Genomic DNA, 25,403 nt, shown 5'->3' with positions numbered 1-25,403 from the left:
TTAACCAAAATTTACTCTACACTTTGTTCTCTGAGCTGGTTTTTAAGCTCAACCATAACAATCAATAGTAGAACAGCAGGTGTATTTCAAGTTTACAACAAACCAGAACAGAAAATACTTGCTAATTCCACTATCATCACAGACACAGGGGTTCAGGCTTTTCCCATTGTTTAACAAGATTGGTATACTATGCTGTACCCTCCAGAGGGTTGTTATACAACCTCTTTTGTTTCTTTTCACATACTGCCATCTAAATCTTTGATAATCAGAGAATTTTGGTGTCTGAGCCTCTCTGACTCCAATCATTATGCTTCTTGAGAAGGTCTGAAGCTGTAGAGCAAATGTCCAGAGGAACTGATACACTCTCTGTGCCCTACAGGAGGCCCTTGTGCAATGTGTCCAATCACTTCATCTGCTGGTGGGAGATTGTCCTGCAGCAGTAAGAGCTTTAGAGCACAAAATTAGGAGAGATGGGAATAAGATACGTGAATCAAGGGGACAACACAACGGCTTCCACCGTGAGGCTGCAGACTGAACTCCACCAAAGAGGAAGGAGTGCTGTTACCCATCTCCCCACTGAGAGATGGTTAGTGACCCTGGGAAGAAAAGCTGGAGCACAGAAACCACGTTGTCCTCCAGCAACTAAAACTGAGAATTCCCAAGGGTAGGGTAGAGAAATGTCACTGTTGCAGCAGGTATTGTCTCTCCTGTAAATAAATGCAAAGATATGGATATAAGGGCAGACTTATACATGGAGCTGTCCCTAATTATGTATCCACAAGGAATTTTAAATCCAACAAGAAAACTACATTTATAATTAGTTCACCCTACTTTCAAGGGCTTACCTTGTTCCAGAACAAGGGCCTGAACACAGCTGAGGGGAAACATCTGTTGCACTTCAGAAGCATTGGAGCTTGTGCAATATCATGAAGATATCACAGAAAGTTCCAAAGCTTGATAGAGATGTTATCTTCTCAAGACCATTAAAGGGAAAAAATTCTTCATTACGCATTTTTTGTTTTATTAAAGAGGAAGTGACTATGCATTTTGTGTACATAAGAAAACCACACACATTATAAATTAACCTCAATGTCCTTGAAAGTCAGATCTTCCAGCTTCCTTAATTCCTGTTGCTCTGACTGCACTACATTTTGTACTACTAAAACCAAAACAAAAACTCCAGAAATTTGACCACTAAGAGGACAAGCAGTGCCAAATATTCTTTATGGAAAAAGGCGAGTGGAAGGGTGCACAGTGAATGAGACAGAACTCCTATAAAACAAACCAAAAAAAGGAACAACATCCAATCCTTAAGGACTGTCATAGCTTCACATTTCAGAGCATTTCCTAACTTTCCCATACATGACTGCAATTCAAATCCACCCCACTAAGTCCTTAAAGCAGTATTTGTTGCTACTTTGGCAGCAGTGTGGTCTGGCACTGTAAAACCTTCGTGTTCAGTTAGTTAAATACTCTTAGATCTGCTAAGCAACAGAAGCCACAGAGAGGGGAAGGGGGGGAAGTTCTTCCTTGCTCTGTCCCCTGAAATAATCTACCATTTGGCCAAACTGAACTGCACTTTCAGAGCAAATTTCTCTATCCCTGAAGAGTCCTCCTGCAGAATGAGTGAAGGTGGCTACAAAGAGCAGAGGTCACGGACCCCTGAGAAGAATCCGTATGAACATTTCACCATGGTACCTATCTACTGAGTTTTACAGACGACTACCCTCCTTGATGATGAGAATGGAGTGCTCCTTGGATTTCATCTTCAGACAGTCAAAATTCAAACATCCTCCCCACTCCGCACACACACAAAAGGGTAAAACATAAAAGGCCAAGCTTAGCTTCCAGATTAATCAGCTTCCATAATTTCCTTCCCAGGCATATTCATCACAGCCCACTATCTTCTCCAGGGCAAGAAACATTAAAGTATCACTAGAGGCTCAGGGCATGTCTTAGCTGGACATTCAGGTGAAGTCAGCAGCCATAAAGGTGACCTGGTTAGAGGGGGGAAATTACTAAAAGAAGAAAGTGTCTGCTGAAATACTGACAGAGAAAATGCTGGCAAGCCTGAGAACTAGGCCTGGGAACCAGAAGCATTGTTGAGAAGTGGAGCTGGCCTCTCTGAAATGCATAGCCAGGTACCTGGAAACCTGAGACACCCTGAGATAACGTTGACAAGCACAAAAACAAGGAACCACAACAGCCGCTTATCACCTGAAAAGGTGAAAAATAGTCTGAAAACAGGGAAAACATCCTGAGAAAGTAAGACTTGGTAACTGCCATTGGCTGTTATATCTGCGAGAAAAAGAAAACAGTCTAGAAAAATAATAATTGGCCTGAGAGAACAGAAAACAACATTTTTTTCTGGGTACAAAATAGAAATTAGCAGTATCTATTGGCTGCTGAAGTGGCAGTGTACTACATCTCTTTATTTCTCTATGATATGACTTAATTTTTATCCAAAATAAGACTTCTCCCTCCAAGAATTTCCCATGCTGCAGATGCTTTTCCTTTCCTGAACAGGTTGAACTCTTCACACAAACTTTCTAAGAGATCTTGGACCCTCACCCAGGACAGTTTGGTTTGTCCTTCCACATCTGGGATGGTTTGGCCCATTCTGACATCTGTCCAATAAGCGTGATACTGGTATTAATGTAAACATTTGCATAGCTGCATATAAATAAGCCACCATAATTACATTTTCTGTGGTTTTACTGGAAAGTTTGCTTCATTAGTGAGAAGTCTGTCGTAGCCTGTAACAGTATACACCTACTTGGTTGCTGCCATACTGTTGATTGCTCCAAAGAATCTATAACAGCTCAATACATATATTTTTTTAATATCTATATATTTGAGCTATACATCATAGGTATAGTTGCTAGCAGTGATTTTTGTGGCCATCTGTAATAAAGTTGAGAACTTAGAGCAAAAAGCCTCCATGCCCTTGAGTCTTACAGAAGCCTATGAACTCAGTCACAACCTCTAAATACCTACACACTGGGTAACCCTTTAAGTTGTGACAGCAGGTGTGACCCTGAAAAAATGCTTTAAAAGCTCTCTTGCAAAGTCATGTAGAAAAGCAGGACAATATCTGGATGCTATTGCTCTTTTAAAATGAGCTATAATAGTCTGCAAGACAATGCAACAATGATAATAATAATTACATTTATTATTGCACTGTAAACCCTAGGAGAACTGACCCCATAGTAAAGACCATCATCAGTGATGCATCTCACAGGTTACCAAAAAAACCTTATCCATTTCAGTTTTTCTACGGCATTTTATCCTCTATGAGGTGTAATGGAACTGTCGCACCTGAACTCCAAGGATTTGACAATTCAAATTTAAAGATTTAACATTTCAAAAAGCTTAGCTGACACCATGTAACTGCTAAAAGACAAGCACTCAGTGTTGTGTTTGCATCATTTTACAACATCAGCGACTAGAGCAAATGAAAAATTTCATTTTTCCTCAGAAGACTTGCCTGTAAGAAATGTTCTGATAAAAACCACTTAAATACCAAAGTATTTAGCTCTGGTGAGACTGAACAGAAAGTGAGTAGTGTTTAGAAAAGGAGGATGATACATCAGGCTAGGAAGGCGTGGCAGAAGGTTGGATTTCTAATTCAACACTGCATGTGCAGTAAAGCGGATGTTTCCCTTAATCCCAGGATTGGAGGTAGATTAGGGAGCAAATCGTAACTGTTTTATGCAACACCATTTCTTCCCTAGACCCACAGGTATGTTGCAAAATCCCCCTCTGGGACAAAGTGACCAAAAACTTCTTTCAGAGCAGAGCCAGAGACTGCCAATCACTGTTTCTAGCTACCAATTCAGTTTAGTGTTAAATCTAAGGAAACTGAGTTAAAAACTAGAAATAGCAAAAAAGCATGCATGCACCCTTTCATATTTACATGGGGAAACACCAGTACTCAACAGGACAAAAATAACCCTTCTACATGTATGTCAATCATGGTAAATCTCCCTACAACCCTTTGAACATTACTGGAGTTCAAGTCTGTTATTTAATTGTTACTAAACATACTAAATCCAATCACACACTTTCAACCTGGATCTCAACAGCGGTGCTGATACAGCCAGACACTGGGAGTTGTCTCCAGTGCAGGCAACTTCCACCCTTACCAGACTCCCAATTCCTATGGAAAGCTAGTACGTCAACTTTGTCCCAAGTAAACCGACTGTATGACACTGCTAGCAAAATGTCAGGAGTCTGAGAACAGATCAGCTTTTATCATCATAGACACTAAGGAGCTTTTAATCTTCACCTTAAAAACCAGCAGCAAATGGCAGTGCTGTGAAAGACATGGAACGGCTCCATCACTTGTGATAAAGCAAAGACAAACAAAGAACATTGTCTGACCAACACGCAGTGATGGAGGAAGGAAGCAATGGAATTCCCTAACCTGTTTTTTTCCTGCTTACACTTACTCTGCAATTTACATACTCCTCTGAAGACATGTACACAATTCATAGCTATAACTACATACAGCTTAATTGTGCACTATTTGTTACCTGTTCTTCTTCTAATCCGTGATTCTCCTCCTCCAGGGCATATGTTTTTTCCATCAGTGACTTGAGAACCATGGAGATTGCCAAAGAACTTATCATAAATCTACCCGAAAGATTTCAGATAAAACATTATCCTTCGATCCCAGACATTGTGAGATATTCTACTTCTTTGCATGCCTGATACTTGGCAAAGTGCTTATTTAAGCCATCACTCTTGCAGCTCCACTTTATTAACTGTCCTTTCTTCTTTAAGTCACCCCTTAATTCATGTCGTCTTTCACGCTTGGGACTTCCACACTTCACTTGGGAATCCCAAAGCTCCCTGCTTAGGAGGATTACTCTTGGGATTTTATGAAGGAAGAACCTAGAAATGTTCTTTGTCAAAATGGATACCAGCATTCTTGTTCTCCATAGCTCTTCTAGAGCTGGACAACCAGCGGTCTGGAAGAATTCTGCCTTTTTTTTTTTCCTTTCCCCCTCTTTTGCATTTGTGAACAGCTTGATTTGTCAATTTAATAGCTTTCCCTTGTGGTCAGGCTTCTTGCTTGTTTGCATTAATTGTTCATACAGAAAACATAGCAAAAAAGATTTTCTAATAGGGATATTGGTGTCATAAAAAGCCAAAAGGCAGACAGAATCATTAAAGATTAGTATCTTTACTGAGTGCACAACCTTTCCTCTCTCTGCCCTGTTTTATATAGGCATTTTGGTAGAGTGGAGGGGTGAAACAGATAAATATAAACCCCACATTTTCAATAGCACCCTCCTCCAGCTAAGTCTGCACACATCAAAACAAAGAAGTGACCTGTCCTATTCAGAACCAGTCATGACAATTTCCTTCTAAAAACTTTAACACAGGTTTGGCAGTTAAACAATTGCTTTTTACTTTGTTTTGCTTCCATCATTCTTTTGTGCCTCTCTTTACTCTTTCAAAGATAGAGCTCCTGCTCCAGTACTCACACTAAGCAGAGCTTTAGAGGACCAGCTTTTGAGTCTCTTTGCATACGCCTACATGGCAGGGAGCAGAATGGGCTCCTGCTCTGCTGACAGGAAATAAGCCAACTCTGATCCAGAGACAGTGGAGGGAAGGCAGAGTCTGAACCATCATCCTCTCTCAGTCAGTTAATACTCCCTGGTACTATTCTCCTCACCTTAACAGCAAGAGTTTAATATCAAGTGTTCTCTTCCATGTGATGAGGAAGACCGATTTACAAAACACATCATATTTAACAAAGTCTTCTTCCTCTGTGCAAACTGTTCCAGTCTCCTCTCTCACCACTCCTGCTATGTCCTACTTGGAGTGGATGAGGTTAGAAAGAACTAAGATGCCATTGCTAAGGCTCGTACAAAATAGTTATGCTAACTACCAATTAGTAGCTTTACATTTACCTTTAGTGCTTTCAGTGGAGCATTATCGTGTTGTAATAGACACAGAGTTGGATCATTTCCTCTTCATTATGGAAAGATTTTAAATTACACTTCCTGAAAATATAGCTTACTGAGACAGATCCCCTTCTCAAAACATCAAGTGGAAAGTTTGCTATTGCTACATACACTTAAAAGGTCAGCTTAAAAAGTCACGAAAAATAGTGCTGCTCTATGAATTTACAGAAATTTCAGAGAATAAAAATGCCAGAAGTGTTGCAAAACCCACCTAAAATACACAGAGCTGCAAAAATGTTGTCTTTATTGCAGGAATGGTTTTCACTCTCTGGTTTTGGCAGAAGTGAAACTGTCTATAAATGTTGAAATAACGTCTGGCTTAGGAATAGCAGCAGGCTCTTCCAAGGCTTTTGTGTTACTAAGCTGAGCAAGGAAATGCAGGCTCCACGTGGGGCTCCCAAAATCTCCATTCCAATTACACAAAAGGAGAGGCACAACAGTGCTGACCATTGCTCTGCCTGGGTTTTCACACCCTCTCTGCAATTCATGAAGCCAAGCTGGGCACACAAAAAAGGCAGAAACAAGCACAGCCCATGTACATAACACACTGTGTAGGTGGTATCTGTTCAAGGCTCCAGAGGAGCTCAAACAGTACATCCCTCTGAGCACTGTGCTGCATTTTGGTTCATCAGTCCCATGACAAGGCGGTGTGACAATAAGAGATCCTCCAGCATTCAGGCATCATCACCTACATCATCAAGTACATGCTTCATGCAATGACAAGGGCAGACTGCACAAGCCAGGCTCAGACCAAGGATCAGCCCAGGACTCCAGCCCCCTGCTGTACTGAGATGGAGTCACATCCTTTCCCTCTCCCCTGGTCTCAGGAACCTCATGCTCTTGGAAGCCAAGTTGAGAGCGAGCAAAAGCCCAACCTATCTCCTCCACCAGTCAGAACAGAGTCCTTGAAGATAAGAAATGGAGATCCGAAGGCTCATTAGTCTGTATTGAGGCCTCTTAAACCCCAAACAAGTGCTCTACACTGCTCATGAGTGTCTCCTCCAATGTTTCCAGGAAAATGAAGCCTGAGTTTTGGAGGGTTTTTTTTCTTTGTCCAGGAAGGCTAGAAATTAAGTCAATATACATGGTATATAATGTAAGTATCTCTGGGTATAAGCAAAACCTTTCCATACCTCTTAAGAAACTTTCTGTAGTTTTTGAGAAGTCTCTCAGTCATAAGTCAGACCCAGAAAAACTTTGAAATTTGTTAATAAACACATGAGAGCAGCTCTGGTGAAGAGACAGCTCTACAGCAAAGCCTGGACTCACATATATTTACTGCAGCATCTGTGGATGCCCAGGATAAACACTCAGGATCTCCCACCAGTCACCACAGGCAAACCAGTCCTCCTCAGAGGAACTCTACAATCTCAAAAGAGACAGGTAAATCTCCCAGGGACACCTTTTTAGTGCTAGGGAGTCCAGGATTTTAAACTGAAAGAAAGGAAGATTAGATGAAGGAGTAAAGGATGTGAGAAACTCCAGGTAAGCTCCAGTGCCACAGCACCCTCAGGGCTCACCAGCATCAGCACACCTTATTTTAGAGCCCACAGTGCAGCATCAGGATCCCTTGGCCAAGGGCTGACCATGTGGCAAGGAATGGCTATTACGGCCCACAGCTGGTATATGGGTCTCTCAAAAAAACACAACAGCTGCTTACTCTCTTGCCAGGGTCTTCATCTGCTATGTAAATCAGCTCAAATCAGCTCTAAACTCTGCTTCAAGGTTTCTTAACATAAGGTTCAGATTACAGGCTACTAGATCAGTAAGAAAATAGCAAAACCAATGCAGTGAATCTATTCTTCTGCTCTTCTCTAGCTCTGCTACTGCAGCTGGTGTGACCCTCACATCAGAAGAAATTACACCAAAGGTATTTTGACACAGCTGGTAACTGGACAATTACTGGGACTGTTTGAGGAGGTACTAACATTTTTGTACAGAGCTCGACTTTTCAGCATAGGTCTTTTGCTGGTCACAATCACCAGCACACACTTGGTCTCTGACATTTAACACTTTCTAACATTCCAGTTCTGCCTGAGAATCATGTATGGTTTTCTAGAGCTCTACTTCCATGAGGTCAGTATTCTGCTAGGTTGTTCTTACAAAAAATCATCAGATCATTTACACCAGAAAGTGGGAGCCAGAGAAAATATTGCAGAGTTAGTCACATAAATGGTTCAAAAAGGCACATGAGGATGAACAGTGTACCAGAGCAGAAATTTCAGTGGGAAAGCAGCATAATCCCAACTTCTTTTGTCATGTGGTATAAACATAATGACTGAAACCACCGGTTTGGTAAGACCTTAAAGACTCCTGCTGTATGGAGTGTAATGTGAAAACCCTTGTGGGAAAGGATTTTGTTTCCTTCCAGTATTCCTCATCCTCATGTGAGTTTCCTTTGATTTACCAGTTCATGACTAACCCTCTTCTCTAACAGTCACCTGGTTTGCTCACTCTCATCTGCTGCTACCGACTCGTCTTCCCTGAGCTGCTGAATTCCGCATTGCAAAAGGCTTGAACACCCTTGAATGAGAATTAGCTAATACTTCATGTAAACCACAGGATGCATGTGTGCTTACAAAGCACCTTGTGGCACCAGGACCAGAGTGCTGATATCTCCAAACTGCCCTCTACAAGCAGGCACAGGAAGTAACAGGACGCAAGGTGTTTACCTCAAACAGAAGAGATGTAAAAGCGGAAAGACTGTTTCGTGGGTTGTTTCGTCTTTCAAATGCAAGAGCAGCAAGCACAAGTTTATTTTTTGTTAAGATACAACTAGGTTTTGAAATGGAAACACTAAAACCACTACTAAACTTAACATATCAATCTAACTGCCCTGGGTCAGTAGCTGCCTTCCCAAACTGAGCCCTCAATTAGTCCAAAGAGGTGTTCACTTGTATTGAAAACCAGGCTATAATAACAGGAAGTCCCTGTCACAGCTCCAAGACAAAGCTTTTTCTGTCCACATGCACTGGAAACTCCGGCAGACCAAGCTCTCTGCACTTATCATTCACCTGTTTTTCCAAGACTTTTTCTGCAGGAACCCACACCAATACCACAAACCCAACAGGCACATTTTCAGCATTCCTATAATAAGGCTCAGAATGAACCACTAGATCAAAGAGGTTAAGACCATTTCCACACAGACAAGAAAAGCAAATTTAGCCCCTTTGGCTGCGAGAATCAGATGATCCCTCCCCCTTGCTTAAGACATTATCCAAGATCCCTTTGTCCACATGCTTCATCCTCCTGTCAGCCCACAGCTTAAACCCCTTGCATTTCCAGACATGCTTTATTCGCATTTACAGCTCTGCACACACTAAGCGACTCCGCTCCATCTTCCCATCTGCGGGTATTTAGATTACCTCTTTGCTAAAGAGGAGATTCATCTGGCATCTCAGATGAAGATATCTTCCCCTTACAGACAACAGTTTGTCTCCATACCTACTTGCTTTGGATTTCCTCTGCAGCTTGTAGAGGCTACAGTTAGGTTTGGGATGTGTTTCACTGCATTAACTACTCAGCCAAACTGCACCTATTGCTTGCGCCTACTAATGGCTGAATGGAATTTAGAGAAAAACTTTAGCTGGGCACCTGCAATTACAGACCCACATGGACTTGCAGCTGTGTAATGCATGTATACATTACACATGATGGACAGCTGAGAGGAAATCTCTCCTCCTTAAACCTCCTGGCTAATGACACACCAATACAAATAAAAGCATAGAAGAGGCCAAAAAAAGAAACCAGTCAGAATCAAGCTGATAACAAGTGGAACTTCAGCACATTAAAAAGCAAATGCATGAAACCTTAGATATTTCCCTCACTAACTAGCAATTGCTTTGATTTTTGCATGCCCAGCTGGAGGAAACGGAGTAAGTGAACGTGGCAAACAGTTTATGCAAAAACACAATCATAGCAAGGTGTCCTTAAGGAATTCCATAGTTAAAAACAGTATGGAAATATTGCAGAGCCAACTAGCCTTCCTAAAAAACACCTACTGCAGCAATAGGATTTTAAAAAAGTAATGATCAGGCTTTCTTCCAAGGGCAAACTGAAGTAAACAAACTGCACATTTCAGAATGTTTTTCTGCACACCATTAGTTCACTTTTGGGAAGAAAACAATAATGAAGCATTTCTAGTATCAAAAAAGCCCAAAATAATAACTCAAAGAGAAGGAAAAAGAAAAGATAAGAATGCAGGAGCCATACGCAAAAGCTGAACTCCTACTTCACTCCAGCTGCCAAACATGGTGACCTATTTAATCCCAAAATTTTGAATGGAATGTGGCCGAATAAGGGATAAGCTTTATCTCACTTATTTCTCAACCAGTTTATGATTCTTATTCTTGTTCTTATGGACAGAGTTACAACCAATTTGTCAGGACAACCCTGTAATTTCAGCTACAGCAATCGTCAGGCTTTGGTGAAGAGGTGATGGCTGGAGACACCCCCAGCTGACTCAAGCCACCCAGCTGGCCGGAACCCCCAACCATCTGCTCAAAGTTTACACAGATGGGTGAATTTCTTTATCCTTCACCTTGGAGTTTACTACAAAGCTCGGTGCAAAGGAAAAATGATTCAGCTACAAGGGGTAACAGTTGATCAGAAGGTTTTCAAATTACAGCAGAAACTTAAAGACTACCAATACTCACAAACCTTTGCACCCCATTTAGTTACTGTAAGAACATACTAAGAAGGAGAAGGAATTCAGCAGCCCTGTGTAGTGGTTTGGTCCAAAATACTCATTACTGTTTATCTGCTGTGAGATAAGAATTAGGAGAAATGCAAAGCAGGCACCAAACTTGAAAGAATATAAAGAAGTTTATTAACAGACCTAAAAGAGGAAAAAAAATTATACCACCTTCAGAACTCTCCTCCTCTCTCCACCTTCCTCCCTTCTCCCACTGACAATGTGAAAAGACAACCCTTGAGATGTTCAGTCTGTTTACCACTTCCATAATAACCTTGTTCAGTCCATTTAGCAAGAGAAGTCTCTCTGCTCATGCTATGAAAACATTATCACAACGAGACAGCCACCCACTTCCAAATATTGTTCAGTCCATTTAGGAAGAGGAGTCTCTCTGCCTGCGTGTGAGTCCTTTCCCCCGACTTGCAGCTTTTCCCGCAACTGCTTTCGAGGGTCCACTCTTGAAGTTTTTGGGGTACAATTTTAAGGTTGAGCCGTTCAGAAACAAAAACAGAGGCCCTTCTCCTTCCCTGGGAGCAAAGGGTCTTCATCATCTTCATCTTTAGGACTATCTCTGGGAGCATCTCTGGGAACTGAGGTTTCTCCTTTCCCATTCGGAGCAAAAGTCCTCATCTGGTTCATCTCTAGGGACTGAGGTTTTCTCCTTTCCCGTTTGGAGCAAAAGTCCTCATCTGGTTCATCTCTCCCTGTCCAAACTTCTCATGAAATTACAGCTGCGTCAGCATCTGCCTATCTCAACGCAGGTGCTTCTGCTTACGAGTTGAACACTCCACCCCCCATATCTTCATGAAATTACAACAGGATACTCTGATATATCATAGCTTCACAACAGAATTTCAGCTTTAAGCATCTCCTCTCTCTCTTCCCTCAGGTTTTCAGCTCTTCACAGCAATAAAAAGGGTTAATCTCACCTCGGCCTTGCAGCTTTGCAGCTGGAATGTTGAATTTTTCTTATCGCAGTGGAGAGGGGGGAGAGCCGAGCCGCTCCGGCTGCCCACGGCAAGGCAGTGGGGGGGGTTCCACGGCTGGAACAGGTCCATGGCTTCAGGATGGCCGTGGCCCGGCCCGGCCTGGCCCAAGCAGGGCCTGGGCTGGGCCCACTGGCCCCCACACGGGCCCCGCAGCCACCTGTGCCAGCGCCGGAAACGAGAGAGAGCTTGGAGGGGGAGTTCGCCTATTCTTAAATGTGGATAACAGAGGTGATCACAACTTTAAGTGGCTTAGAGAATTGTCCATATTCAAACTGGCCAGCTGATAGGTTCTATCAGTTCCCAGAGGAAACTGTAAGCACCCCTTAGCAAGGACGTCCCTTCTGGGACTATGCTTGCTAACCTATGACACCCTGGAAGTGCCTCGGAGCCCTATCATGTTTTTATATCAAAAAGCACATCCTACTTCAAATCAGAAATCAGTTCTGGTAAGTCCTACTGTTTCTGCTGCACATTAGATTGCAGCAAGAAATTGCATGTGCCCCATCTAGTTTAAAAAACAGCTGGATAACAGGAGCTTAAGCAATGTATCCTTGGGGATGGAAGGAGCACATGGTAACTCTGTTCTGAATAGTTAAATAAAAATCAAGTAAATCACTGAAACTAACAAGGCAAGTCAAACAGATCTTTCAACTTTTGCTTGACATTCCAAGCATGATACCTCTTCCAGGTATCAGTGGAAGTTGATAGCAGCTTGTTATAAATTCCTGCCCAGTCTCCTTTATCAGGCCTCCCTCTTATTCACATGGGGGGCAAAACATATCAAAGAAATATTGCTAAGTGAAAAACAAGTCACAGAAAATTAATGACAAATCCTTGAGAACATGCCAAAGATAAAAATGTAAATCTTGTCATTGAATTATAGTCCAGAAATTGAATAGAATCTATAGTCTTGTTATTTCTACCCCTCAGAAAATATGTGACAAGCTTTGAACAAATAAAAACAACCCTCATATTCTGAAGTTCAAAACCAAAATATTAAAATGGCCATTTTGGGAAGCAACTGAGCAAGAATTCTCATTGGATTGTTACAAAGATCTCTACTTCTATCAACTTATTTTGTTTTCCATTTTTCTGTTTTTAACTATCCTGTCTTAAAAATCAACAGTTCAGACCTGCTGAGATAAAATCCCCAAAATCTTGCAGCTGCTTCTAGCCATGAATGACAACTTTTTCTCATTATACACACATACATACATATATATAAACATAAACCCAAACAACTAACACTTGAAATCTACACTCTTCTCTGTATTTCTTACACCACTTACAAATAATTCATATAATGTTAAGAGACGTGTTTTAAGATGCATTATTTGTTGAAACAGCTGCCAAGAAAATGAACTGGTCTCCCCCTTCAGAAATCTCTTCTTAGCAATTACTACTAGAAAGAAAAACATCTATTGCAGGCAAATTAAGGTTGACTGAGTTCTAAGATAACCTGCAGATGTCAACATCAAGACTTCAACTAAGCAGCTTTTGTCTCACAGTAATTATGTTGTGAGGAATGCAATGAAGAAAAAAATACTCAAGTGACCCAGAAACCCTGGGAATGCTTTTTAGTTCTTATTAGGGAAGAATAAGCCCACGTGTTATCTGCACATCAGCACACCTCAAAATTCTGATGCCAACTTCTACAGTTAGAGAAACATTGTTTAAGAAGGCTTAAGCCCTTCTTTTCCACAGAGCATTTTATACTTACGTAAAAAGTGTTTTTCCAGTAAGGCTATTTCCAGGTGACCTTTGATCTCATTCAGTCTGTCAGATTCTGTTCTGTTAAAATCCTGGACTCCTGAAGCCATGATGATGGTCCCTGGACCAGCCTGTAAGAAAGCCAGAACATACTGAAAGTTCAGAAGCACTTTTTTTTCTGTCATTTAAATACATCAACTGATTTCTGGGGCAGTAAAGAAACAAGCACATGAGAAACATGCAAGTATCAACAACTCTACACGCCTCTTTCAGCACCAATTACCAAAACAAGTGAATGAAAGCTAATCAAATGTGAGTTTACAGAACACACTTCTGCAAACCTTGGGAAGTTACAGAAAACAAGTATTTCCCACCACCACCCTTACCAGTTCTACTGCATCATCATTTAAGCCTTTCTTCTGCTGACTGAAAAGCCATATTTGTACTATCCCTCTCCTCTTCCCATAAAATGAATGGTCAAGGCAACACACTTTACATATAAAATTGTGAAGCTAGCAAAAGTAATACCTTTCTAGATAATTACTGAGCTACTGGAAAACACATATTGTATATTTTAATATCCGTTTATGGAATGTGTAATTCTCAAGACCACAGTTTCTCAGCAAGGAAGGGGTTCCTCACTCCCCCACAACTCAGTTACTGCAGAAGGATGCTGTTGGAGCTCAGGAGCTCATCCTGGCAGGCTAGGAGAGGGGGAAATCAGAAGACTGCATGCCTCAACAGATTTACCAGCATCCCTTGAATGAACTCAGCAGCATACTGAAAATACTGCAGAAAGCAGGAATTAAAAAGCAGTTGCATTAGTTAGTGAGACCAGTGACAACCACCACGTTCATGAAGCAAACACAGAAAAACCCCAAGCCCACACCACAGTAGGAAGGTGATGCCTTCTTTCTCTCATGAAGTGGGCATTTTCAGACAGCAGGGAAAAGGGTGGGTGAGGGCATCTCCCAGGTAATGGTTGTTCAGCACTTGTGTACAGTCCCCACCAGGCACAAAAAACCTGTCAGTGATAATTACAGGAGCTTCTCTAGAATCTTATACTCAAAACCAAAGTGATAGATTGCAGAAGCCTACAACTCAGAAATTATCTCAAAACAAAAAAGAATTTATTTACATATTCTGACTATTCCCCATTCCTTGTTTGAACCCTAAAAACATACAGGAACTGTATTCCTTTCAAACACCAGCTTGCATACATTTAACCATGACAGCTTAATTACATACATACAGAAACTCAAGTAATCTACAGGAGACATTAAATTAAGACATTTTCTATGTTTTAGGAAAGATGTGCAGAAAGCTTACTGAGAGCAAAGTACTTTGACAGTTGGGATTGATTTGCACTTTCAAGATAAAACAGTGTGGAAATACCTATTAAACATCTGTTTTCTTGCTTGAACTGAACAGATGCTGAGTTTAAGTCTCAGAATTTGTCTATACGGGCAGATTAGCACTCTGTAGGCAGTTACTGCCCAGCATTTACTTAGCATCAACTCCCCACCTGGGCCTGCTCAATACAGTGCCAAGCTGAGATGCTATTTCCAGTCCCCTAAGCAGCACCCACCCACACAGCACTCTGTCAACGCTGCTGGCCCTGACGAGGAGCAGAAGCTGTTAGCTCAGCAGCAGCCTTGGGCTACTTCCCATTTTGGAGCTGGCACGAATCATGCCATGGCAGAGAGGGACAGACCCCAGGGCAGTCCTCACACAGAGAGCTGCAGCACAGCATCCTCCTCGCCATGCTCCACACTCCCAATCACTCCTGCCTTTAGCCAGGGAGGTGCAGTGAGAGATGCCATTTGCAACTGCTTCAGCACTGCAGAAGCATATCAGGGACTGTTTTCAGATGAGCACAGGATGCCAATTAACCTCTGTGCTGATCTCTTATCTACAGAGCTGGGTTGTATTTATTTACACTGCAAGATTTAGTGCTATCACTTGCCAGACATTTGAAGAGCCCCAAGAAGGACGGTGTGGCTGAAGCCAAACAGCAGCACCCTTACAACACATTCCACAGGCAGTCACAAGGGAAGTGTTATTAAAATACAGAGTGCTGCCCAGGTGTTAATGCACAGCTTTCTGTATTGTATTTCCACATCTAGTACACAGTATACAGGGACAATCTCTGCTCCCAGAATGCAGGAGTTCACAGGGAGCTGCCTGAAGAAACAGTGTCACTGCTTAAATATTTTATTGATAAATAAATAAAATCACGTACAGGTCAAAGAGCAAGGTGCTGTACTCAAAAGGAATGTGCCTGGACTCTGGGCATCAGCCCTGTGCTTAGACAGCAGCTGGTTCCCACCCCAACCCCATGTGGCAGGGAAAGGAGCACAGAAACTGATATGAGGGAGGAGAGGAAAAAGAAGGAGCTAGCAAGTATCTAAGCATATTTAAGTTTTCATCCTCATTAAAGATACTCAAGATATTTCACCAAAAGATGTGCTACATTCCAGAAATCCGTCTAGAGAACCAGCTCTGCTTTTGCGTCTTCAGAGACGCTGAGTCAATAATTAAAGCCCAGGATACCTTAACTGTGCCTCTAAGGAAGAAGGAAAGAGCAAGAGGTGCATAGCACTGGGGAGAGTGACACCGGTTAATATGACTCATTCTTAGAGTTTCCAAATTTGTTTATCTGCTAAAGCATTGGATCCAAGCAGCTTGACACCCACTGATGGTTAAAAATCAGATGATACACAAAAAGCTACAAAGGGTTACAATGACCTTCTAACTTACAGAAAAAAAGAGGAAAAAAATCCACTGAATTAAAACATAAGAATACTAGAATACTAGGAGCAAGATCATGTAACTATCATGTAATAATAAAATGGTTTACTAAGATACACAGTGACACAAGTTTGGTGATGCACCCTATTTCCAAAATTAGCATCACCACAATGTTTTATGACTACCATTTAGAAGCATTCAGAAGAACTGGCAACATCCAGGACAGTGATATGGGAGACATTTAAGCAGATGTCTCCTTCTGTCACAGAAGTTTTTCCCCCACACCAACACACCTAAGAAAACAAGAAATAAGGTCTCTACATTTGCTGAAGGTCAACTAACTGCCTGCCTCTGAATTCAAAAAAGTCCCTCTGTCAGAAGCTAGCATATCTGACTCAATTCACAAGTTAACAAAATCCTTGTATTAATTCCCCTTTTATCTGGGTAAAGGTTTCTCCTCTCTGCTGCCTCTGTAGGACAGGACTGGGACTCGGGCTGGGTTAACTACACTGCACTGTACAGATATCCTTTCTAGTTTCTGACTCACCGTAAAAGCCTTGAAGGCTTCCATAGATTTCTGCTTTTCCTTCTGCCTCTCTAGCTTCCACAGTATTTGACACAGGAGCCCTCTGAAAATGTTGGCAATCATTATTACTTAGCCAAGATCGTGTGCAAGGCCTGGCAGTGCCTAGGAAGACAGAGAAATGCCCAAGGTAAGCGTAGAGACAGAGGGGTTAAAGCAACATTTTTGATGACGGCAGACTGCCTGTAATCAGAGTTCAGGGCTGCTTCTCCAAGCCACATCCAGCTCCAGATCTAAAATCCACATCTCCCCACAGAAGTGTTTTTCAAGCCATCTGCAGTTCAGGCTTTCCATAACAGCACTTCCCAGCCCGAGACTTCTCTGCCCTCCCTCTCCAAAACCCCTTCATTCTGTGAGCCCTGGGGCTTGCTCTGTGTGCTGGCACTGCTGTCACTGTACAGTCACAGAAAGGGTCCAAGTCACTTCCTGACTCAGCAGATGTGGATCTGTCCTCTCCATCTGCAGCACAGCACATCTTCAGTATCACACAAACACAACTGCCCAACTCTCTGCTTCTATTTTCCTTCCACAGCATCAAATGCACGTGGATGATTTTTCTCTAGGAATATCTAACAAAATGGTGGTCTGATTTCCAAGTTTGTAATTAACGTGGAGAGGAGCAGTTCTCAAACACAAAGGATGGGGAGCAGTGAGGACACCACATGCCAACCCCGGGGGAAAACCATCCACTCAAGTCATCCCACAGAGTCCAGAAAGTGGCTGGGACACAACACAGGGAAGAGGTAGTTTAAAATAGAAGATTTTAACTTGTGTTCATTTGAGGAAAAAAGAGGAGGGGGGGGTCTTCAGCCATACAACAAACTACACAGCTTGTCCTGCGAAGTTCTACCCTCCTGAGCTTTTCATCTGACACTTCATGTGCACTTTCTTACTTCAAATTATGAAAGGGTTCCCCGTGAATGCTGCACTTACCTGCTGCAAGAAAAACTCAACAACATTGCTTAAGAATGAAAGCATCTGCATGAATAGTTAATCCTCAGTAGCTATTCTTGGAAGCATACCCATACTTGCATGCTCCTAAAACACAGCTATATTCTATATAAATTTTTAAAAATCTAGTGCTAGCCAGGTTGAGAGACTTTAACTTCTTAACTGTAATGTTTGCACCACGCTTTAAATCTTCCAATTACTGTAAATAAGATGACCGATAGAGCAGCATTTAAAGTTTTAACTGACATGTGTCAGGAAAAACCATGCTGTACTGCAACAGCAATTAAATTAATGTTTTCTGTACCACAATAACTCAGATTTAATCCTAGCACACTGACAGGGAACTTACATAAGTAGATTAGACTGCTTTCAGTACAATATGCCAGATACAAGAGAGCTTTACAGAGCTCACTGCCAGGTTAGTACCAGCCTCTTCAGGTTTAAACACAGTTTGTTCTTTCCCCACTCTGTGAAGAGGATGTGATCTCTGCACCACGTTCATTCATATACCTGCAGGTAGACTGAATCTTGTCTCCCCTTCTGTAAAAAACAGGAGTGGTGGTGCTGAATAAAGGGCACTTTAATTACTGAGCAGGCAACATTACCTCAATTTCTAATGTCCCAACAAATCAAATGCTAACTGATTTGGAATGGACCAGGTTACTGCCTCTACTTATTTTGCAGTTATGGTGTTTTTACAAAACAATGCAGAAATAACAGTGCTGCATGCAGTGTCCTTGCCTTAAAAAAACTAAACAACCACCCATGGCAAAGAGGGAACAAAGGAAGAAATCTGGCAAGGCATTCAGGAATTGAAAGAGATGTTTAGCAGAGAGTTAAATTTGTTAACCAGCACTGCTGTCTTGGCAATGATCTGATCACAGTGCCCAAACACCCACAGGGACCTAAGAAAATATGTGCTATTCAAGGCATATCTGGTAGCTGGGGCACTTAAATGAGAGGGGGAAACCCACACAAGCAATCAGCCAGCCCGTAAGCTGAGTCCAAACTAGTTCAAATTAAAACACCTTTTGAACAAAAACTCTCAGAAACCACTGAGAATTCAAAGGAAAATATAACTCCTTCCATCTCCAGAGTCCTTCAACCAAGAGCTAGCTGTGTGCTTTACCCAAACACAGATGAGGATGTTTATTATTGAACTAAATAGGTAAAGCTCAGTTTTAAGATAAAAAATACAAAATTACCTCATCTGACCATCCTTTCTGTCTTTTCACAGGGTGTAAATTTTACATGTGTAGTAAGGCATGTGAAATGTTGGGACCAAGTGCCACTGCACAATCTGTGGCCTGGGACTGAACACTCACTTCATCTGCTGGAAGTGCAACAGAGGATGATGCTCTTCCTGGCAGATGGTAAGGGCTCTGCAATCACAAGCTTTTATGACAAGGCTTTTTACTCTGCAACCTCCATTTGTATCAAGTGTTTGCACATGCTTGTCAGGTTCAGATACATCCCTAAAGAAGAGGCACCTCATACACACATTTTTAAGTGCACTGCAAACCCGTGAAGCACAGAAGGGTCCTTCATTCATATGACGGCACTGTGCTGTTCTAATAGACAGATCTTTCCTTAATGCCTCCATAATGACTAATACACCAGACAGGGGCAGGGGGAGGGAAGTAGAGAGGGGCAGAGATGAAATCTTTGTCTAGGGAATGGCTGACAATGAAGATGCAGGTAAGTGGACTAGGACTCTAATTCTGCATCATCTATGTTCAGTTCCAAGCCACCAATCTTGCTCTTTTTCAAGACCATGAGTTCTGTACCCAGATTTCAATAGAAACAGTGAAGGAACAGAAGTGGAAACACAGTACAGCTTACATCTATCTGAAAAGACAAGCAACCTAACCTTCATTTACACAGAAGACTTGCATTGGTTTTTGTGTGCTTTCAACAGTTTCCCAAAGGTATTGAACAGGAAGAAACCAGTAAGACTTGGTCTTCTCATGATCAGTGTAATGCAAGTATAATACTAAGTTGCTTACAAAGCCTAAAAAAGAAAAACACCCTGTACAAGCAATTTAAAGCTATGAGTTTTAGACACTGAATTAAAACCAATTCAGGCACAATTCAACTATATAATCTCAATAAGAAACAGACAAGTAATTCAGAATTGCACTGTTCACACAACCTCAGCCACCACTACTTTAATATTGATTTAAATATATAAGCATTACTTTCTGCACTCTTGGTATCTCTGCAGCACAGGGGATTATTTGTCCCTTCATTTTACAGATGGGCAGCAGTGCTTAGTGGGCAGATGCCTATGAGGGCCAACTGCTAATCCCTCAAACTTCCCATCTGAAATTTATCCCTCATACATCAGAACTCTTTCCTCATACCAATTTGCTTATTTTGCTCATATCTGTAACAAAGATATGAGCAGATATGCTCTTAGGCTGTTCCAGCATCACACTGGGTTTGGAGCACCCAAACATGAGGAGTGGGGCAAAACAAGTTTGATGCCATTGCTGCTTTCCTCTCTCCCTTTCTCCCTGATTTTAAAGAACTGCACTCAATTGTGTCCCAAGGACTTAGATCACAACAGCCTACTGCAGTATGTAACCAGCCAGAAACAGTGTTTCTCCAAGTTCCCTTCGCAGCAGACAGAGCTCAACATTTTGAGAAAACAGAAACCATCACTGCAGATGCTAAGGCTTCATAAGTATTCAAAACTACAGGTTTACCTTGCTGTTCCCTCAGCTACCCTCCATACCACCCAGGAGCTGCTATTCCCCTGCAGAAATACATAAAATAGTATCTGGAGTTTCAGGCAGATCTTTCTGTAGCCTCTAGCTCTGACATCCAGACACTTCTGATTAAATACAAAAGGCATCTAATATATACCCACACAAAACATAAAGCCTTAGGTTTAATGAAAATAAGCCAGTATCTACCTATAAAAAACTCACAAAATACCATGTTGGAAGGGCAGCAGCAGAGATTAGTCCCAGTATACACAATACTTACATCTTAACAAATGACAGATGTCTTCAGTAGAATAAGAGAAAAGGAATAGCTTTTAACAGACTTCCTTGTCTGAGAAGCTTGAGGATTTACATATAACAGACTTTTTGTGACCAAAACATGCTCTGTTATTACCACCTGTTTGTTCCATGATCATAGGAAAAACATTCTGGCAAAAAGCTCTCCATAAGCAGGACTGTATGTGGCACCATGCAAGCCCATTTAAATTTTAAAAAGCTAACAGCTACAGAACCGGATACAAGCTGCCAACCCCAAAGGAGGTGCAGAAGCATAAACAGTTTGAAATCTTTTAGTTTACAACTTACTGTGAGCAAGCCCCCTGCTCCTAGAAATGAGCCTTCAGACAACAGTCTGATCATATCTTGGGGATAAAAACTGCACAGTAAGTTTTCATAGCGTGATATAAACTCTGAATTCCAAGTCACTTCTACAATACAATTATATAGACAAATCTAAATTTATACTGTAGCGCTCCAAGTTTATGGATCCACAGCCACAACAGTTAAAGAAGGATTTTATTTTACTTTTTTAACCAACATTTAACTTTTCCTGAAGCAGTGTCTTTGAAAAAGGTAGGTCTGCTTTGGTGCTTCTGCTGACAAACACCAAAACGTTTTAGCATTGCCTTCATAGGTTTAAACCAGCTCTAATAGCATGGAAGCACTACCGCATACAACACGGGAGCGGAGGAGGAGGTGGTGTGACCCTCTAACGCTAATGAAGCAACCAGAAATCTTATCCTTAAAGTCCTGGACAGTGTAATTTGACAGATCTGAGTAGATCTGAGCTCCTCAGACTGAAAAGTTGCCTTTTCTTTTTCACGTGTTCATTAGTAATTCAACAAAACAAAAACGAAAAAGCACTCGGAAGCACATCAAAAGTTAACAAACCTGTCAACTCACAAGACCTAGAATTAAAAGTAGCAACAAGGAACCCTAATATTAAGAAATTAATTGATATTTCCACAAAATGAAGACCTATTACTGGAAAGTTACTTCCTAGTCCACAAATCTTCAAGTGTTGCAACCATAATATAAGGATAAAGAATCAGTAATTTCTTTTATTTTTTTTTCCTGAAAACTACAAAACATAATATAATGGTACTTAGATCAAGTACTTACAGGGTCTCTCAGCTCTTCATTGTCTCGAGCTGACGTTCGAGGTATCTTCACTGGGATTTCATCTCCACATTCAGTGTCTGAAGCATTTGGAGACTCTGCTAAATCAAGGAACTCATCTCTCTTGTGACCTCTGAACCTTATTTTGTCCAACTTCTTTAGCATGTTCAGCACTGCACTTTTCTGCTTTACCTTAACATGACGGTTGGAGTCTCTGCAAGATCAAGAAATCAGGAGTATTTTAGAAAGCTTGCAATAAATCTAAATGCACACATTCTTATCACTAACTACTCCCGACCACCTTTCAGGTGCCTTCCTGCCACTGGAGGAAAAACATGCTTAGCTTTTTAACAGGCATTTTTTCCACCATGTAACAGATGCATGGTTCGTTTTACAGTAGTTGATCATTTGCCTTCTTCCCAGATTCTCATTGGCCTCTCCCTCCTGGCAGTTTTTAAAGCAAGTCAGAATAGGTACAAAGTAACAACCAGCGCTCCAAAGACAGATTAGGAAGTCAGTTGCTAACAGGTTACTTGAAACAAAAGAAGTTTAGCTGGTAAGTCAACATTCTTCAATTTGTGACGCTTCTAAATCAAACACAGGAAAAATCCACTAAGCTTCACAATCAACTTTTAAATTCCCAGACAAACTAGAGCAAAAGAGTAAGGACGCTATCTCTACTACCTCAGGCTAAGAAAACAGAAAGTAGCAAGGGGTTACTGAAGAAAGCCACAGAAAGATCCATACAGAAGATCTCACCAAAAATGAGACTGCTGAAACAGACCATACATCACATTCAAATGCACTGCCAAAATCCTTAAAATTACCACAACTGACAACCTTGTATGCCCCTGAAATTGTACTGGGAGAAGCATTTTGCTCTTAAAAAGACAACAGAAGAAAGCTTAATTCATGTGCATAAACTCATTGTAATGGTAGCTTTCCAAGACACTGCACTGTATAATTTCTGATTTAAACCAGACTTGCCAAACTGCTCCCATTCAATGAATCACACTCTGTATCAAAGGTCCCAAACTCCATCTTTAAAGAAGAAAAAGCAAATCCAACAGTTAGTTCCTTGATCCTGTCACTCCAGCAAGTTCCTGCTCTGGCAGTTTGTAACAAAACAGCCACAATTATCCCAGCACACAGAGATCCATTTGGAGGATGATGCTATGCCCTAGCAAACGGATTTTTAAAAATTTATTTTGAGGCACTTGTTTCTGGTACTACTCTTTTGTCCTCTATGATCAGCACTACCATCTTCTTCATTAGAAGTCATGCTTAGTTTCATGGCACATCATCCCAGACACTGGTGTTAGATGAAAATGCAAAAGGTAAACTCAGACAAATGTCACTTCAGGAATAAAAATAAGGAGCAAAATAGAAAAACCTTTTGCTACCACAGCCTTTGCACCTAAGGCAATTCTCATCTCCTAGTACAAACCTCTTTTCAACAGAGCTCCTCAACTTTCCCAATGGATTCTCTGCTTACCCTAACACTTTGGCAGTGACTACCCACACCAAGCACAAACCAGATTATTCCCTTCAAATATGTCTTAGTTTTCACCTCTGCCAAGTTTTATTAGCACCTTTCAATTAAACACAGAAGTTTTAAACTAATACAAATCCCTTACAGTACAGCTGGCAAAAAAACCCCACAAAATTCTTTATCAGAGATGCTTAAAGTTGCAACCCTGTGTTTAATCTATCACATATAGAGAAACACTTGTGGGAACTCACGCCAAGGTTATTTTCTAAGAACAGCTTTTCTTTGAAGTTCTTTTACTTGTCAAAGCTAAGTTTAAAATAGAAACACTTCTTGCTCATTCATTGACTATTTGATGAAGAAACTTGTCAGCTATCACATCCAAAAATATCTCTAGGCCTTACTATTAATAGCAACTAGGGAACAAACGGCACAAGGGAAGTTTAAACCTCTGATAAGCACCAGCACAATGGTATCACTCTCCCTCCCATCACAATGATCTCCATCTATGTTCAACCAGATTTACATAGCATGTGAGAGACCTACAGCAAAGCAGCTGTAAACCAAATCCTGTCTGTTCATCATCCACGCTGTCACTGCTAATGATACAGCAAGGCATGGAAATAATAAAGCATGGTAGAGTGTTATTCCTTTTCTGGAGCGGCTGGCAGCCATGAGCCCACAACGATGGAGGACAAACACGCATCCCACACATTCCCTATCCCTCTTAGGGATGGAGCAGTTACTGCAGATGAGCATTGCTGTCCTGGACAGAAACAGGAGTCCTCAGCATTCTTCTGTTAAAACCACATTTATCCACTGTTCCTCAAAGGCCAGGGCTGGATCTGGACATCTTTCATAGCCTGGCATATCCAGCACTTCCACAGATGGTTCAAGGTTAGAATTCAGTTGTCCTTCCCCTTAGCATAAAATCACATTCGCTTACCACACAAGAGAAATGAGAAGCATCAAAAACATCTTGAGACAAAGCAATCTCCAAACCTTACCATCAAGCTTTGAATGAAGACTGAAAAAGCCGTGAGGACAGTGAAAAGGCCCATTGACATAACTGCCAGGGATGGCCATCATTTGGGAAACTGAAATCCTAAACTCCATTCTCATCCATGGATGGCTCATGCATTTCAGGTCACAGAACAACCTGGCCAACAGATTACCCATGAACACACTCATGGTATTTTTTTACTCACAAAACTGATGACTTACCCCACACATATTATTACCTAGCCTTTTAAAAATGCAAACCTTTCTTTACATCGCTCCACTGAATGGAGTCAGCTTAAATTCTGAGGCTAGGAAAACACACATGTCATGAGGTTCAATATTTTTGCAGGATTATTCAGTAGGTTAACCATTAAAAGAGGACATGGTAAAGAACCACATTCCTAGGCATTTCTAAAGTACTTGAAGTAGAAGAAGCGGTTCTATAAAAATATCTTCTCAGTTAAAATTTAAAGATAATAAGATCATTTTGTCTAAAAATTGTTTTGCATGTACCAGGTTCCCAAATTACTTACAGTTACATTACATTAACCTAAGCAAAAATGTAAGCTTGCCAACAAGCTCCTATAAAAACTCATTATCTGGCCTCCAGCCAAATGCTGGATCTAAGACAGGCTTTTTATGTCAGCAGCCTGTTCCTGCAACCAGCAACTTTTTTTATGGTGACATTTCAGCAGTTTCAGGCTCACTAGGAAAAAAGATTCTTGGAGATTCTGTATTCCAAATGACTTGAGTCAAATTTAGATAAGCTTGAGGAAGCTTTTGCAAAATGAAAGACCTGAATCTGATCTAGAATTAGATTTATTGTAAAATACAGTAACTAAATAACTAAATATCAAAACACTTGCTTCACCATCATAGCTATTCATCCCTCACCTTCTCCCAGCTACCTGTCCTGGACCCATCCTTACCCAAACATCCACTCTGAGCTCAGCTGGTTCAGCTGTGAATTTCAGGCTGTTTATAGTAACTCCCCATACCCACAACATCAAAACCACCATGCAACTCTACACATGTGGAGCTCAGAGTGCGAAGGCAGACCCACATCTCACTCTACTTTCAAACTAACCATTAACAAATACTGTAACACTCTAATAAAAATACAAGTATTTTAA

At 41.3% G+C, this 25,403-nt stretch overlaps 1 protein-coding gene across 3 annotated transcripts in view; it reads right to left on the bottom strand.

Moving 5' to 3' along the window:
* The window catches only part of GRAMD4 (GRAM domain containing 4), an 81,253-nt gene that overhangs the window by 30,106 nt on the left and 25,744 nt on the right, over positions 1-25,403 (bottom strand). For all 3 annotated transcript variants that reach the window (XM_039570325.1, XM_039570323.1, XM_039570324.1), the window contains 2 exons: positions 21,783-21,993; positions 13,378-13,498 (listed from right to left, as the gene is read on the bottom strand). In XM_039570325.1, the coding sequence (XP_039426259.1) occupies positions 13,378-13,498; positions 21,783-21,993 (332 nt within the window). The remainder of the gene's footprint in view (positions 1-13,377; positions 13,499-21,782; positions 21,994-25,403) is intronic.

This window comes from Corvus cornix, chromosome 1A (genome assembly GCF_000738735.6).
Source record: "Corvus cornix cornix isolate S_Up_H32 chromosome 1A, ASM73873v5, whole genome shotgun sequence".
Taxonomy (NCBI): domain Eukaryota; kingdom Metazoa; phylum Chordata; class Aves; order Passeriformes; family Corvidae; genus Corvus; species Corvus cornix.
This window is presented reverse-complemented; position numbering and strand designations above follow the sequence as displayed.